Source organism: Eptesicus fuscus, chromosome 16 (genome assembly GCF_027574615.1).
Source record: "Eptesicus fuscus isolate TK198812 chromosome 16, DD_ASM_mEF_20220401, whole genome shotgun sequence".
NCBI lineage: Eukaryota > Metazoa > Chordata > Mammalia > Chiroptera > Vespertilionidae > Eptesicus > Eptesicus fuscus.
Window position 1 is genome coordinate 44,686,845 of NC_072488.1, and position 16,262 is coordinate 44,703,106.

Genomic DNA, 16,262 nt, shown 5'->3' on the forward strand with positions numbered 1-16,262 from the left:
AAATGAATTTATGCTTATATTTTATAATTTATAATGTCATACGCCTTGATGAGTTAACTTTCTTTGTGTGGTTATAAATTGACCTTTAATTCTAGTAACATATTTTGTCCTAAAGCTTTATTTTGTCTTTTTTTACAAATAAATATGTTGTTTTGTTTTATTTATTTTTTATTTTTTAATTTAATAAATCTTTATTCAGATTATTACAATTGTTTCTTCTTTTTGCCCCATAGTTCCCCTCCACCCGATTCCCACCCCACCCTCTGCTTTTACCTCTCCCCCACTGTCCTCATCCATAGCTGTACGATTTTTGTCCAGTCTCTTTTCGCACCCCCCCACACGCCTTCCCCCCCAAGAATTGTCAGTCCACTCCCTTTCTATGCCCCTGATTCTATTATATTTACCAGTTTATTCTGTTCATCAGATTTTTTATTCACTTGATTTTTAGATTCACTTGTTGATAGATATGTATTTGTTGTTCATAATTTTTATCTTTACCTTTTTCTTCTTCTTCCTCTTCTTAAAGAATACCTTTCAGCATTTCATATAATACTGGTTTGGTGATGATTAACTCCTTTAGCTTTTTCTTATCTGTGAAGCTCTTTATCTGCCCTTCAATTTTGAATGATAGCTTTGCTGGGTAGAGTAATCTTGGTTGTAGGTTCTTGCTATTCATCACTTTGAATATTTCTTACCACTCCCGTCTGGCCTGCATAGTTTCTGTTGAGAAATCAGCTGACAATCGTATGGGTGCTCCCTTGTAGGTAATTAACTGCTTTTCTCTTGCTGCTTTTAATATTCTCTCTTTGTCTTTTGCTCTTGGCATTTTAATTATGGATGTGTCTTGGTTTGGTCCTCTTTGGATTCCTTTTGTTTGGGGTTCTGTGTGCTTCATGAACTTGTAAGTCTATTTCTTTCACCAGGTGGGGAAAGTTTTCTGTCATTATTTCTTCAAATAGGTTTTCAGTATCTTGCTCTCTCTCTTCTTCTGGCACCCCCATAATTCTGATGTTGGTACGCTTGAAGTTGTCCCAGAGGCTTCTTACACTATCTTCAACTTTTTGGATTCCTTTTTCTTTTTGCTTTTCTGGTTGAGATTTTTTTGCTTCTTTGTATTTCAAATCTTTGACTTGATTCTTGCGTTTCTCTAGTCTGCTGTTGGGTCTCTGTATAATATTTTTTATTTCAGTCAGTGTATGTTTAATTTCTAGTTGGTCCTTATTCATATCCTCAAGGGTCTCGCTAAGTTTATCGGCCTTTTCTAGGAAATTCTTGAAAAACCTTATAACCGTGGTTTTGAACTCTATAGCCAGTCATTTGTTTTCCTCCAATTCTTTTGTTTGTGATCTGTTACTTTGTCTACACATTTTCGCTGCTTCCCTGAATTGGTAGGGTAGCTTTGTGTGCTAGGTGTCCTATATGGCCCAGTGTGTCGGCCTCCCCAGTTACCTGCGGTGGACACTCTTGGTGCATCCTTTTGTGGATTGTGTGTACAGCTTTGTTGTAGTTAAGTCTTGATTGTTGTTGGTATCACTGTGAGGAATTGACCTCCAGGCCAGTTGGCTGTGAGGATCAGCTGTGTCTACGCTGGAAGAACTTCTGTGCCGGAGGCACCCTTATGAGACAAGACTTGCAAAATTGCAAAAGCCTCTGTGCTCAGCTTGGATGGGGCAGAGTCTCAGGGCGGAGCAGACAGTCTTGGCTTCCCGTCAGCCCTGCCCTATGAGGGCCCTGGGTCTCAGTGTCCCTCGGTAATCGTTGCAAGCACCTCTGAGAGAAAGCCGCCCTCAAGTTTTGCCCACTGCCAGACAGTCCAGTTTCTCCCCCAATGAATCTGGATTCCCAGATTCTTGCCTGGAACTGGAGTTCAGCGCAGTCGGGAGCTTCCGGTTCTCTGTAGCTAGAGAAAGCCAGAGGCACACTCATCAGTCAGTCCACTCTGCGCACACTTGCGCGCGCGCCTCCAGACCTCTGCCTTTTGCGGCTCCCCTGAGTGTCCGCCTGACGGTCCAGATTCCTCCATAAGAGCCTGAGTCCCCAGGGGCTCGCCCGGAACTGGGGTTCAGTGCAGTCGGAACTGGGGTTCAGTGCAGTCGGGAGCTTCCGACTCCCTCCCACTAGGGAAAGCCAGCGGCAACCTCAGCAGTCAGTCCTCTCTGTGCGCACTCGCGCGTGCGCGCCTCCAGACCCCTGCCCGCCACGGCTCCCCCGAGTCTCCGTGTGCCTTTCTCTCTACCTGACAGTCCAGATTCTCCCCGTATGAGCCTGGGTCCACAGGGTATTGCCTGGAATTGGGGTTCAGTGCAGTCGGAAGCTTCCTTCTCCCTCCCGTCAGAGAAAGCCAGCCAGGCACTCAGCTGCCCTTCCTCTCTGCATGCGTGTCTCCGTACCTCAGCCCTTTGCAGCTCCTCTGATTCTCCGTGAGCTTTTCTCTTTCCTTCTAGTTGTAGAATTTCCACTCAGCCAGCTTTCCTGTGGTTCTGGATGTCCGTAATGTCTTTTAGTTGCAGTTTTGAAATTGTTGTGGGAGGCAGCAGTTTAGGTGCTTACCTAAGCCGCCATCTTGGTTTCTCTGCTTTATTTTGTGTTTTATCAGTATACTTGCTCTAGCTCTTATGGTTGCTGTTTGTATGACATCTTTTTTTTATCCCTTTACTTTCAACGTAGCTATATTTTTAATCTAAAGTACATCTTTAGCAAATAGCATATAGTTGGATCTTTTTTAAATGTAGACTAATAATCTCTGCCTTTTGATGTAATTGTTTAATTCATTCACATTTAATGCCATTATTGATAAGATTGGGTTTACATTTTCTGGTTTACATATGTCTCATGTCTTTTTTGTTCTTCTTTTCCTACCTTAATGCTTTTTATTGAATTGAGTGAATATTTTCTAATGTGATATTTTAAGTTCTTTAATGATATTCCAGTATTATTTATTTATTTACTTATTTGTGCTATTTATTTATTTTTCTTAATCCTTACCTGACTTTTAGAGCAGGGAAGAGGGAAAGAGAGACAGAGAGAAACACTGATTCGTAGTTTCACTTATTTCTGCATTCATTTGTTGTTTCTTATATGTGCCCTGACTGGAGATCGAACCCACAATTTTGGCATATTGGCATGATGTTCTAACCAACTGAGTTACCCAGCAGGGCTGAGATTTTTCTTATTTCTTGAGTTTGGCCTGTAATGCAATAAATTTTCTTCTTAGGACTGCTTTTGCTATGTCCCATAGATTTTGGGTTGTTGTGTTATCATTTTCATTTGTTTCAAGGTATCTTTTGATTTCTTCCTTGATCTCATTGTCAACTCATTCATTGTTTAGTAACATGTTATTTATTTATTTTTATATATTTTTTATTGATTTTTTTACAGAGAGCAAGGGAGAGGGATAGAGAGTTAGAAAAATCGATGAGAGAGAAACATCGATCAGTTGCCTCCTGCACACTCCCCACTGGTATGCCCGCAACCAAGGTACATGCCCTTGACTGGAATCAAACCTGGGACCCTTGAGTCCGCAAGCCCGACGCTCTATCCACTGAGCCAAACCGGTTAGGGCAGTAACATGTTATTTAGCCTACACTTCTTTGTGTGTTTTTCAGTTTTCTTGTGATTGGTTTCTTGTTTCATACCATTATAGTCCTAGAAGACACTTGATATGATTTTCATCTTTTTCAATTTATTGAGACTTGTTTTGTTTCCTAATATGTATTCCATGTGCATTTGCAAAGAATGTATATTCTGCTGCTTTGGGGTGAGATATCAATTAAATCCATCTTATCTAGTGTGTCATTTAATACCATTGTTTCCTTATTGATTTTCTGTCTGGAAGATCTACCCACTGATTTTGAATGTCTTAAAATTCCCTACTATGACTATACTAGAGGCCTGGTGCATGGATTTGTGCACTGGTGGGGTCCCTTGGCATGGCCTGTGAGGATTGGGCTGAAACCGGCAGTCCAACACCGTCTGCCGCTCCTGCCTTGGGCTTGTGCCTAGTCAGTCCTGATTGAGAGCTTGCGCCGCCACAGCGGAGCTCGCCAATCTTGAGCCCTGCATCTGGCGCCCCACAATCAGCTAAGCGGTGCTTCCACTGTGGGAGCACACTCACCACCAGGGGCCAGCTACTGCGTTGAGCTTCTGCCCCCCTGGTGATCAGTGCACGTCATAACGACCAGTCATTTGGTCGCTTAGGCTTTTATATATGTAGATTACTGTCGATCTTTTTCTTCATATCCTACTAGATTTGCTTTATGTACTAGTATTTAGGTGCTCCTATGTTGAATGCATACATGTTTATAAGTGTTATAGTCTCTTTTTGGATTGTCCCCTTTACCATCCTATATAACAAAAGGGTAATATGCAAATAGACGGAACGGTGGAATGACTCATTGCTATGATGTGCACTGAACAGGCAGACAAGCGAGTAATTAGGGGTAATCAGGCAAGCAGGCAGGTAGAGCAGTTAGGGGCAATCAGGCAGGCAGGCAGGCAGTATGGTTAGTGGCAATCAGGCAAGCAGTGCAGTTAAAGGGCGATCACACAGGCAGGTAGGCAGGCAGGCAGGCAAGTGTTTAGGTGTGATCAGTCAGGCAGGCAGACAGAGCGGTTAGGGGTGACCAGGCAGGAAGGCAAGCGGTTAGGAGCCAGCAGTCCCAGTTTGCGAGAGGGATGACTGACTGCTGGATCAGGCCTAAACCGGCAGTTGGACATCCCCTGAGGGGTCCTGGATTGCGAGAGTGCATAGGCTGGGCTGAGGGGGGATCCCCCTCCAAATTTCATGCATCGGGCCTCTAGTAATGTTTTTTGTTTTGTTTTGTTTTGGTAATCTTCACCTAAGGATATTTTTCCATTGATTTTTAGAGAGAGATGGAAAGGAGGGGGAGAGACTTAGAGAAACATCAATGTGAGAGAGAAACATGATTGGTTGCCTCCTGCACATGCCCCGACCAGGGCCGGGGATTGGACCTGCAACTGTGGTAAGTGCCCTTGACTGGAATCAAACCTGGGACCCTTCAGTCCATGGGCTGATGTTCTATCCACTGAGCCAAAACCTATTAGGGCCCAGTGTTCTGTTTTGTTTTAAAGTCTTTTTTTGTCTGATATAAGTATTGCTACCCCAGCTGTTTTTTTTTCATTTCAATTTGCATGAAATACCTTTTTCTTTTTTATTTCTAATATATTTTTAGTTATTTCAGAGAGGAAGGGAGTGGGAGAGAGATAGAAACATCAGTGATGAGATAGAAACATTGGTGATGAGAATTATTGCTTAGCTGCCTCCTGCCTGCCCCCTACTGAGGATCGAGCCCATAACCTGGGCATGTGCCCTTGACTGGGATCGAACCTGGTACCCTTCAGTCTGCAGGCCAACACTCTATCCACTGAGCCAAACCAGCTAGGGCTCCATTTCTTTACTTGTAGTCTGTGTGTATCTTTCATTCTGAGGTGAGTCTATTGCAGACGGTATATACTAGTATATACGGGTTGTGTTTTCTTATCCAGTTAGCTAATCTATGTCTTTTAATTGGAGCATTTAAGCCATTTACAATTAAAGTGATTATTGGTAGGTTTGTATTTATTGTCTTTGTAATAATTATCTTTGAGTGTAAATATTCGTGTCTTTAATTGACTGCTGGAGCAGTGGTCGCCAACCGGTGGCCTGCAGACCACTGGTGGTCCATAAGGTCTGAAAGGTTGGTGACCGCTGGTTTAAGGAAACCTTTGGAGCAGGGGTCGCCAACCAGTGGTCCGCAGACTATTGGTGGTCCTTGAGGTCCAAAAGGTAGGCAGCTGCTGTACTAGAGGCCCAGTGCACGAATTCATGCACCAGTGGGGTCCCTCGGCCTGGCCTGTGGGATTGGGCTGATACCAACCAGCTCTCTGACATCCCATGGGTACTGGATTGCGAGAGGCACAGGCCAGGCCGAGGGACCCCACTGGTGCATGATCGGGGCCGGGGAGGGAATGCAGGAGGTTGGCCAGTGAGGGAGGGACCACAGGAGGGCTCCGGGGTATGTCTGGCCCGTCTCGCTCAGTCCCAATTGGCCAGACCCCAGCAGCAGGCTAACCTACTGGTCGGGTGGTCAGTGCATGTCATAGCAACTGGTCTACTGGTTGACTGTCTGCCTCCTGGTGGTCAGTGCATGTCATAGTGACTGGTCAACCAGTCGACTATCTGCCCCCTGGTGGTCAGTGTACATCATAGCGAGCGGTTGAGCGGCCTTAGCATATCAATAGCATATTACACTTTGATTGGTTGAATAGCCAATTGGACACTTAGCATATTAGGCTTTTATTATGTAGGATTTCTTTAGGATTCCTTTCTAGAATATAAAGTCCCAAGGAAGAAAAGTTTTCTTTCTTTTTTCCTTTTATACTAATGAATAGGCTATACCTTAGACCAGTAGTCGGCAAACTCATTAGTCAACAGAGCCTAATATCAACAATACAAAGATTGAAATTTCTTTTGAGAGCCAAATTTTTTAAACTTAAACTTCTTCTAACGCCACTTCTTCAAAATAGACTCGCCCAGGCCATGGTATTTTGTGGAAGAGCCACACTCAAGGGGCCAAAGAGCTGCATGTGGCTCGCGAGCCACAGTTTGCAGACCACGACCCTAGACCAATGGAATCTCATTTTTTGATGGGGGTCCAGGGTTTTTTTTTGTTTTGTTTTTTAAAACCTCACAGGACATGTTTAGGATTTTAGAGAGAAAGAGATAGGGAAAGAGGAATAGAGAGAGAGAGAGGAACATCGATAGGTTGCCTGTTGTATGCACCCCAACCAATGATTGAACCCACAACCTGGTTATGTGTCCTAACTGGGAATCGAACCAGTGACCTTTCAGTGTATGGAATATCATGCCAACCAATGAACCAAAGCAGCCAGGGCAAGAAATATTTTTCAATTAAAACAATATAAACCATTAACAAATTTCTTATTTTTTAGGAGATATTTCTAAAGGAGACGTAAGTGAAATTACTCAATCCAACTTGAAAGCTGACATCACTACCACTTCTGGAGATTCAGGCATTGGATCTCATTTACCCTTGTCTTCTGAGGACTTTTCTCAGTTGGCTGTAAGGTCTTCTGTGGAGAATACTATTGGTATACATACTGATATTCTCAACCAACAGATATTGGCAAATGGTCATGTAACTGAAGAGACTCTACAAGCCTTAGCTGTTCCAAAACTAGCTGACCAGAAGGCTGGAATTTCAACAGTACCCTTTAGTTCCTACGCACTAAGAGAGAAGCCCAATATTTTCTACCCACAGGCCTTGAGAGACAGTCATCAAATTGAAGAGGCTCTAAGAGATTCAGCTGTTATTGGATCAGTTGACCAGAAGAGTGAGAAAACAACAGTACCTTCTAGTTCCTATACACATAGAGAGAAACACATTGTTTTTTCTCAGCCACTGCTGCCAGACAGTCTTCTAACTGAACAGGCTCTGAAAGGTTCATTTGTTCCTGGACCAGCTGGTCAAACGACTGCACTACCAACAGTATCCTCTACTTTATACTCACATGGAGAGAAGCCCCATATTTTATATCAACAGACGTTTCCAGAAAGTCATCTAACTGAGCAGGCTCTGAAAGTTTCTGTTGCTCCTGCATCCACAGAACAGAAAACAGGCTTACCAATAGTATCCTCTACTTACTCACATAGAGAGAAGCCCAGTATTTTTTACCAGCAAGAGTTGTCAGACAGTCATCCAACTGAACAGTCTCAACAAGCTGCAGCTCTCTCTAGATTTGCTGACCAGAAGGCTGGGATACCAACAGACACCTCAACTTCTTACTCACACAGAGAGAAGCCCCATATTTTCTATCAGCAGACATTGCCTGAGAGTCATCTAACTGAACAGTCTCAACAAGCTGCTGCTGTCTCTGGATTTGCTGGCCAGAAAACTGGGATACCAACAGACACCTCAACTTCTTACTCACACAGAGAGAAATCCAGTATCTTTTACCAGCAGGAGTTGCCAGAGAGTCATTTAACTGAACAGTCTCAAGCTGCTGCTGTCTCTAGATTTGTGGACCAGAAGGCTGGGATACCAACAGGAACCTCAACTTCTTACTCGCACGGAGAGAAGCCCTATATTTTCTATCAGCAGACATTGCCCGAGAGTCATCTAACTGAACAGTCTCAACAAGCTGCTGCTGACTCTGGATTTGCGGACCAGAAGACTGGGATACCAACAGACACCTCAACTTCTTACTCATACAGAGAGAAGGCCCATATTTTGTATCAACAGACATTGCCCGAGAGTCATCTAACTGAACAGTCTCAACAAGCTACTGCTGTCTCTAGATTTGTGGACCAGAAGGCTGGGATACCAACAGACACCTCAACTTCTTACTCACATGGAGCGAAGCCCTATATTTTCTATCAGCAGACATTGCCTGAGAGTCATCTAACTGAACAGTCTCAACAAGCTGCTGCTGTCTCTGGATTTACTGGCCAGAAGACTGGGATACCAACAGACACCTCAACTTCTTACTCATACAGAGAGAAGCCCCATATTTTCCATCCACAGACATTTCTAGAAAATCATCTAACTGAGCAGGCTCTGAAAGTTTCTGTTGCTCCTGGATCCACAGAACAGAAAACAGGCATACCAATAGTATCCTCTACTTATTCACATAGAGAGAAGCCCAGTATTTTTTACCAGCAAGAGTTGTCAGACAGTCATCCAACTGAACAGTCTCAACAAGCTGCAGCTGTCTCTGGATTTGCTGACCAGAAGACTGGAACCTCAACTTCTTACTCACATGGAGAGAAGCCCCATATTTTGTATCAACAGACATTGCCTGAGAGTCATCTAACTGAACAGTCCCAACAAGCTATCGCTGTCTCTGGATTTGCTGGCCAGAAGACTGGAACCTCACCTTCTTATTCACATGGAGAGAAGCCCTATATTTTCTATCAACAGACTTTGCCAGAGAGTCATCTAACTGAGCAGTCTCAACAAGCTGCAGCTGTTTATAGATTTGCTGACCAGAAGGCTGGGATACCAATAGGAACCTCTACTTATTCACATGGAGAGAAACCCAGTGTTTTCTATCAGCAAGAGTTGCGAGAGAGCCGTCTAACTGAACAGTCTCAGCAAGTTGTGGCTGTTTCTGGATTCATTGACCAGAAGACTGGAACCTCAACTTCTTACTCACATGGAGAGAAGCCCAATATTTTTTATCAACAGACATTGCTAGAAAGTCATCTAACTGAACAGGCTCTGAAAGTTTCAGCTGCTCCTGGACTTGTTGACCAGAAGGGTGTGACACCTACATTAACCTCTACTTCTTCCTCACAGAGAGATAAGCCCAATATTATCTACCAACAAGAGTTGCCAGTTAGTCATTTAACTAAAGAGGCTCATTTAACTAAAGAGGCTCAGAAAGTTCTCGCTGTCCCTGGACTAGCTCAGCAGAAGACTGGGATACCAACAGCACCTCCTACTTCCTACTCACCTAAAGGCAAGACCAGTTTTTTCTATCAGCAGAAGTTGCCCGACAGTCATCTAACTGAACAGGCTCAGAGAATTTCATCTATTCCTGGACAAACTGACCAGAACACTGGGATACAAACAGTACCATCTAGTGCCTACTCACATAGAGAGAAACCCACTATTTTTTACCAGCAGGAGTTTCCAGATAGTCATCTAACTGAAGAGGCTCTAAAAGTTTCATCTGTCCTGGCACCAGCTGAGCAGAACACTGGAATTCCACCAGGTTCCTCTGGGTTCTACTCATTTGAAGAGAAGTCTAATACTTTCTACCAACAGGCATTACCAGATAGTCATCCGACTGAAAATTCTCTGAAAGTTTCATCTCCTCCTATACAAGGTGACCAGAAGACTGGTATATTAACAGTACCCTCTAGTTCCAACTCACACAGAGAGAAGCCCAATATTTCCTACCAACAGGAGTTGCCAGTCAGTCGCCTCCACAAAGAGGCTCTTAAAGTTATAGCTGTTTCTAGACTTGCTTACCAGAAGACTGGGTTGCCATCAGAACCTCCAAGTTCCTACTCACATAGAGAGAAGCCCATTCTTTTTTATCCACAGGCCTTACCAGACACTCATTTCACTGAAGAGGCCCTGAAAGTTTCCACCATTTCTGGACCAGTTGACCAGAATACTGGGATACGAACATTACCCTCTACTTCCTATCCACATAGTGAGAAGCATATTATTATCTCACCACAGGCCTTGCCAGATAGTCACCTACTTGAAGAGGCTCTGAAGGTTTCAACTGTTACTGGACCAGCTGACCAGAAAACTGGGTTGCCATCAGAACCTCCTACTTCCTACTCACATAGAGAAAAGCCCATTATTTCCTACCCACAGGGCTTGACAGAGAGTCATTTTTTTGAAGAGGCTCTGAAAGTTTCAGCTGTTTCTGGACCAGCTGACCAGAAGACTGGGTTGCCATCAGAACCTTCTAGTTTCTACTCACCCGGAGAAGAGTCCAGTATTTCCTACCAACAAGGGTTGCCAGATAGTCATCTTACTGAAGAGGCTCTGAAAGTCTCAGCTATTCCTGGAACAGGTGATCAGAAGCCTGGGATACCAACAGTACCTCCAAGTTCCTACTCACTTGGGGGGAAGTCCATTATTTTTTACCAACAAGCTTTACCAGATAGACATCTCACAGAAGAGGCTCTGAATGTTTCTACTTCTGGACCAGCTGACCAGAAGACTGGGTTACCTATAATATCCTCTACTTCCTACTCTCATAGAGAGAAGCCCTTTCTTTTCTACCCACAGGCCTTACCTGATGGTCAGCTAACTGAAGAAACTCTGAAAGTTTCAGCTGTTCCTCTCCCAGGTTACCAGAAGACCGGAATACCAGCAGTGACCTCTGCTTCCTACTCAAGTAAAGAAAAGCCCATTGTTTTTTACCAACAGGCCTTGCCGGACAGTCCGCTAACTCTAGAGGCTCTGAAAGTTTTAGCTGTTCCTGAACCAGGTGACCAGAATACCAGAAAGCCAACAGAAACCTCTGCTTCTTACTCACAGAAAGAGAAGCCTATTATTTCTTACCAACAGGAATTGCTAGGTAGTCATCTAACTGAAGAGGCTCTGAAAGTTTCAGGTGTTCCTGGATTAGCTGACCAGAAGACTGGGATACCTACAGTATCATCAGTTTCCTATTCATATAGAGAGAAGCCCATCATTTCTTACCAGCAAGATCTTACTAAAGACGCTTTAAAAGTTTTAGGGGTTTCTGGACCAGCTGAGCAGAAAACTGGAATACCAGTAGTAACCTCTACTTCTTACTCTCCTGGAGAGAGGCCTATCATTTCTTATCAGCAAGAATTGCCAGATCATAATGAAGATGCTTCAAAACTTTTAGCAATTCCTGGATCAGTTGACCAGAAGACTGGTATACGAATTGTGCCCTCTTCCTTCTCATATAGAGAGGGCCCCATCATTTCTTACCAGGAGTTGCCAGATATTACTGAAAAAACTTTGGAAGTTTCAGCTGTTCCTAGACCAACTGACCAGAAGACTGGGATACAAATAATCCCCTCAGGTTCCTCCTCATATAGAGAGAAGGGCAATATTTTTTACCAGCAGGAGTTGCCAGGTATTACTGATGAAGCTTTAAAAGTTTTTGCTCTTCCTGGACCAGTTGACCAGAAGACTGAGATACCAGAAGGATCTTCTAGTTCTTATTCACATAAAGAGAAACCTAGGATTTCAACTGTGATTTTACCGGATGACCAGAAAACTGAGTTTCCAACAGCTCCCCTCATTTCCTACGCACAGATAGAGAAACCCAAGAATTTAGCTGTGGTTGGACCAGACGGCCAGCAGACTCCATTACTGACAGTTTTTCGTAATTCTTATTCTCAGAAAGTAAAGCCCAGTATTTTCTTTAAACAGCATTTGCCAAGTAGACAACATAGTGAAGATATTCAGAAGATCTCATCTGTTCCTGAATCAACTGACGTGAATTCTAAGGCACCAATACCTCTTCCTAGTTCCTATTCACACAGAGAAAAATCTAATATTGTCTATCCTCAGGAATTGTCAGACAAACATCTAACTGAAGATGTACTGACAGTATCCACAATTCCTAAACCAGCAAACCAAAAAGCTGTGTTACCAACAGCTGCTCCTCATTTTTTTTCACACAGAGAAAAACAAAATAAATTCTATGAACAGGATTTTCCAGATAGACGTCTAACTAAAGATGCCTTGAAGTTCTCAAGTGGTCTTGGGCAAGCTGATCAGATTACTGGGTTATCAGCAGTTTACCCTGGTACTTATTCACATAGTGAGAAGCACAAACTTGTTTCAGACCATGTCCAAAGGCCAATAGATCATTTGGATTCTTCTAACTCTAGTATTATCTCAAACAATATGCCCTTAAATTCTCAAGCTGATGGTAGAGTTGTAATAAATAAGCCAGAACCTTCAGGTTTTGAAGATACTGGCTCTGAGGAATTCCAGGGTACAGATAATGGTTCTAAAACTCTTAAAGAGATTCGGACACTTTTAATGGAGGCAGAAAATATAGCACTGAAACGATGCAATTTTCCTGCTCCCCTTGTACCATTCAGAGATGTTAGTGACATTTCATTTATTCAATCTAAGAAGGTTGTTTGCTTCAAAGAACCCCCTACAACTGATGAATCTAACATTGATTTGTCTCAGAGACAGCCATTCACAGAAGAAAATCCAAACAAGTACCTACAGAAGGATATTAGTACACAGACAAATCTGAAATGCCAGGGAGGCATTGAAAATTGGGAGTTTGTTAGTTCAACTACAGTTAGAAGTCCTCTACAGGAAGCAGAAATCAAAGCCAGAATGACATTGGATGAAACCCTTAGGCAATATAAAACAGCCAGATCTGGAATGAGATCTGAACCTGAAGGGTGTAGTGGAACCCTTGGGAATAAAATTCTTATCCCTATGATGACTATCATAAAAAGTGACTCAAGTAGTGACGCAAGTTCCTGCTCATGGGACAGTAATTCCTTTGAATCAGTTTCTGATGTTCTTCTAAACTTGTTTCCATATACTTCACCAAAGACAAGCATGACAGATAGCAGAGAGGAAGAGTGTGTGTCAGAGAGTGATGAAGGGCGTGGTAGTAGTGTGGATTCACTGGCTGCACATGTGAAAAACCTTCTGAAATGTGAATCCTCATTGAATCATGCTAAACAAATTCTCAGAAATGCAGAGGAAGAGGAATCCCGGGTACGAGCACGAGGTAGGAACTGATTATTTGTTATAAAGGTAGATGAAGCTTATAAACATTGTAGTTTAATGGTTTATTTAAAGTTAAGTATTTGACATTCTAAATTTATTTTCTTGTAGAACTGTTAGGATGATTGCATTTTCTACTGCAATCCAGAATAAGCCTATTTAACCAATAATGCAGCTAAATCACAGGATTAATAGTGTTAGTCTGAGTTTAGGGACTTAGGAAAAGTTTGTTCTGATGTTAGAAAGAGGAGAAAAAGTAAGAGCTTGAGTTTCTTAACTCCCAAAGCGCTCATGTTTTTCCTAATCTCCTCCTATGATAGTATCCTTATTTTGGAGGCAGAAAAAAACAACCCAGTTTGCTCTGCTCTAAACCACTGTATAATAAAATTACATGTACTTTCTCATCCCCTTTGATAATAAAATTCTAGGAGCAGATCTTAGGTATACATTGGAAAAAACTAATCAAGGTATTTCACACTAGAACTTGGCTTAGAGGTTGAAAGAGAATATTTATTAATCCTTTTAATTTCTAATAGAATTCCATTAAAAAGAAAATATTCAGGACAATGTGGGGAGTATATTTGGAAGGGTAACTTATGAGCAATCCAGACCTACCTGGGAATCTTTCCTTGAGATGAACTGCCTAAGCCATTCCTTTTATCCCTTAAGCACATTTTGATTTGCTAAAAAACTCCCCAAGTATTTTTTATTTTAAAATATCAGCTCTTGTGGAAGTGGCAGAAACTGTAGCAGGAGCTAATGGGGAAGGCAAAGGGACTGTTCTGATTAAAAGAAAATTGGAATAAAAATGAATGCCATATTTAAAGTGGCCTTGTTGGAGAAAAATCTGTAGAATGTGCTTTTAAAAAAATCAGACTCTTCAATGAAATGATCTCTCTCTAGAACTTCTAATAGTTTGTCATATAATTTAGAGCACACACTTTTTGCTAAGCATGTGGGAGCCATTAAATTAGGTATAATGATGAACTTTTGTGCTCTTATAATCACTGAAAAATTCTCACTTTTGCATTGTATTATCTCAAGTGTTTTTATGCTTTCTCTTTAGCCTGGAATCTGAAGTTTAATATGGCTCGTGAGTGTGGCTACTCCATTTCAGAATTAAATGAAGATGACAGGAGAAAAGTAGAAGAGATCAAAGCAAAGTTGTTTGGTCATGAGAGAACTGACTTGTCCAAGGTATAAAAGAAATCTAGAAATGAAAAGAGAAAATGTGAAAGAAAGAGTAGTAGAATTTGGATCTCTTATTTGGGCAGTGATGACTCTAGCTGAGTCACTGATAGTCTTTGGCTTAAAGTGTTAAGAGTCTTCTTCAAAAGATTAAGGATTAGATTCTGTAGGTTTTGATTTATTCCAAATTCATCTGTTGAAAAAATTTACCTCCTTTGGAAAAATAAGAGGATTTCTTTTATCAATATACTAGAGGCCTGGTGCACGAAATTCATGCACGGTCGGGGGTCGGTGTCCCTCAGCCCAGCCTGTACCCTCTCCAATCTGGGACCCCTTGGGGGATGTCTGACTGCCAGTTTAGGCCTGATCCCTGCTGGTTTAGGCCTGATCGCCCCTAACCGCCTCTGCCTTGGCCCTGCCACATGGGTTTGTCCGGAAGGATGTCTGGAAGACCTCCAGTCTAATTAGCATATTACCCTTTTATTAGTATAGATTGTTGTCACTTTTATTTCTCTTGAAGATAATATCTTGAGATGCCGATAAAGTCCAGCTATTTTCAGATGTATATCCTTTGCTTAGGAACACAGAGCTATAACAATACTATATAATAATAGACAAATATGCAAATTGACCATACCTCCGCTACACCCAAGCCACGCCCACCAGCCCAAGCCACACCCACCAGCCAATCTGGGCAAGTATGCAAATAAACTGAACCAAGATGGCTACAGCCACCGAGAGCAAGGTTTCCTAGGCAACAGAGAGAAACAAGCTTTCCGCCTGCCCTTGACAGGCCTAAGCCTCCACTCAAGCTACAAAGTTTCAATTATAGAAGGTAAACAAATTCAAACAGAATGGCGGCAGCCACGGAGCTGGAGAGACCAGGCCAGGGTTGCCCGCGGTAACGGAGAAAGCAAAGCTTTTCGCACACCCTGGCCAGGCTTAGGCCTCTGCTTAAGGCTACAAAGTTTCAATTATAGAAGGTGAATTAACTCAAACAGAAATGGTGGAGCATACAAGAGGCTTGGCTCCGCTCCAGGCTACAAAGTTTCAATTGTAGAAGGTAAATAAATTCCAGATACCAGTGCCTCCACTTGGGTCGCCAGGGGGCGTGGCTGGCCTGCAAACCACCACAGGCCCCTTGCTCAGGCTACCCCATGCCCCAAGGGAACCCCCACCCTTATCTGGGACACCCTCAGGGAAAACCAGCTGGCCCCCACTCCTGCACCAGGCCTCTATCCTATCTAATAAAAGAGTAATATGCAGATTGACCACCACTCCAACACACAATATGTCTGCCCCCATGTGGTCAAAGATCCTGCCCCCATGTGGACACAAGATGGCCACCACAAGATGGCCAGCAGGGGAGGGCAGTTGGGAGGCACCCGGCCTGCAAGGGAGGGAAGTTGGAGGCGATTAACCCTGCAGGGGAGGGCAGTTAGGGGTGACTGGGCCGGCAGAGGATGGAAGTTGGGGGCAAACAGGCTGGCAAGGGAGCAATTAGGCATCAATCAGGCTGGCAGCAGAGTGGTTAGGGGGTGATCAGGCTGGCAGGCAGAAGTGGTTAGGGGCAGTCAGGAAGGCAGGCAGGCAGGCAAGCAGTTGGGAGCCAGCAGTCCTGGATTGTGAGAGGGATCCCATATTGGAGAGAGTACAGGCTGGGCTGAGGGACAACCCCCTCTGTGCACGAATTTCGTGCACTGGGCCTCTAGTCTATGTATAAATCTCTTTTTAATAGTACTTATTTTCTTTTTACTGTGAACTATTTCATAATTAGAAAATAGATATGAAACGTGTATGTAAGGAATAAAGTGCAATTAATTCCTATATGTCAGCCATTCAGTTTGA

General features: G+C 43.1%; 1 protein-coding gene across 5 annotated transcripts in view; it reads left to right on the top strand.

The window, feature by feature from the left end:
* Window positions 1–16,262, top strand: part of ALMS1 (ALMS1 centrosome and basal body associated protein) — a 147,212-nt gene that overhangs the window by 44,739 nt on the left and 86,211 nt on the right. For all 5 annotated transcript variants that reach the window (XM_054728597.1, XM_054728593.1, XM_054728595.1 and 2 more), the window contains 2 exons: window positions 6,952–13,230; window positions 14,293–14,423. In XM_054728597.1, the coding sequence (XP_054584572.1) occupies window positions 6,952–13,230; window positions 14,293–14,423 (6,410 nt within the window). The remainder of the gene's footprint in view (window positions 1–6,951; window positions 13,231–14,292; window positions 14,424–16,262) is intronic.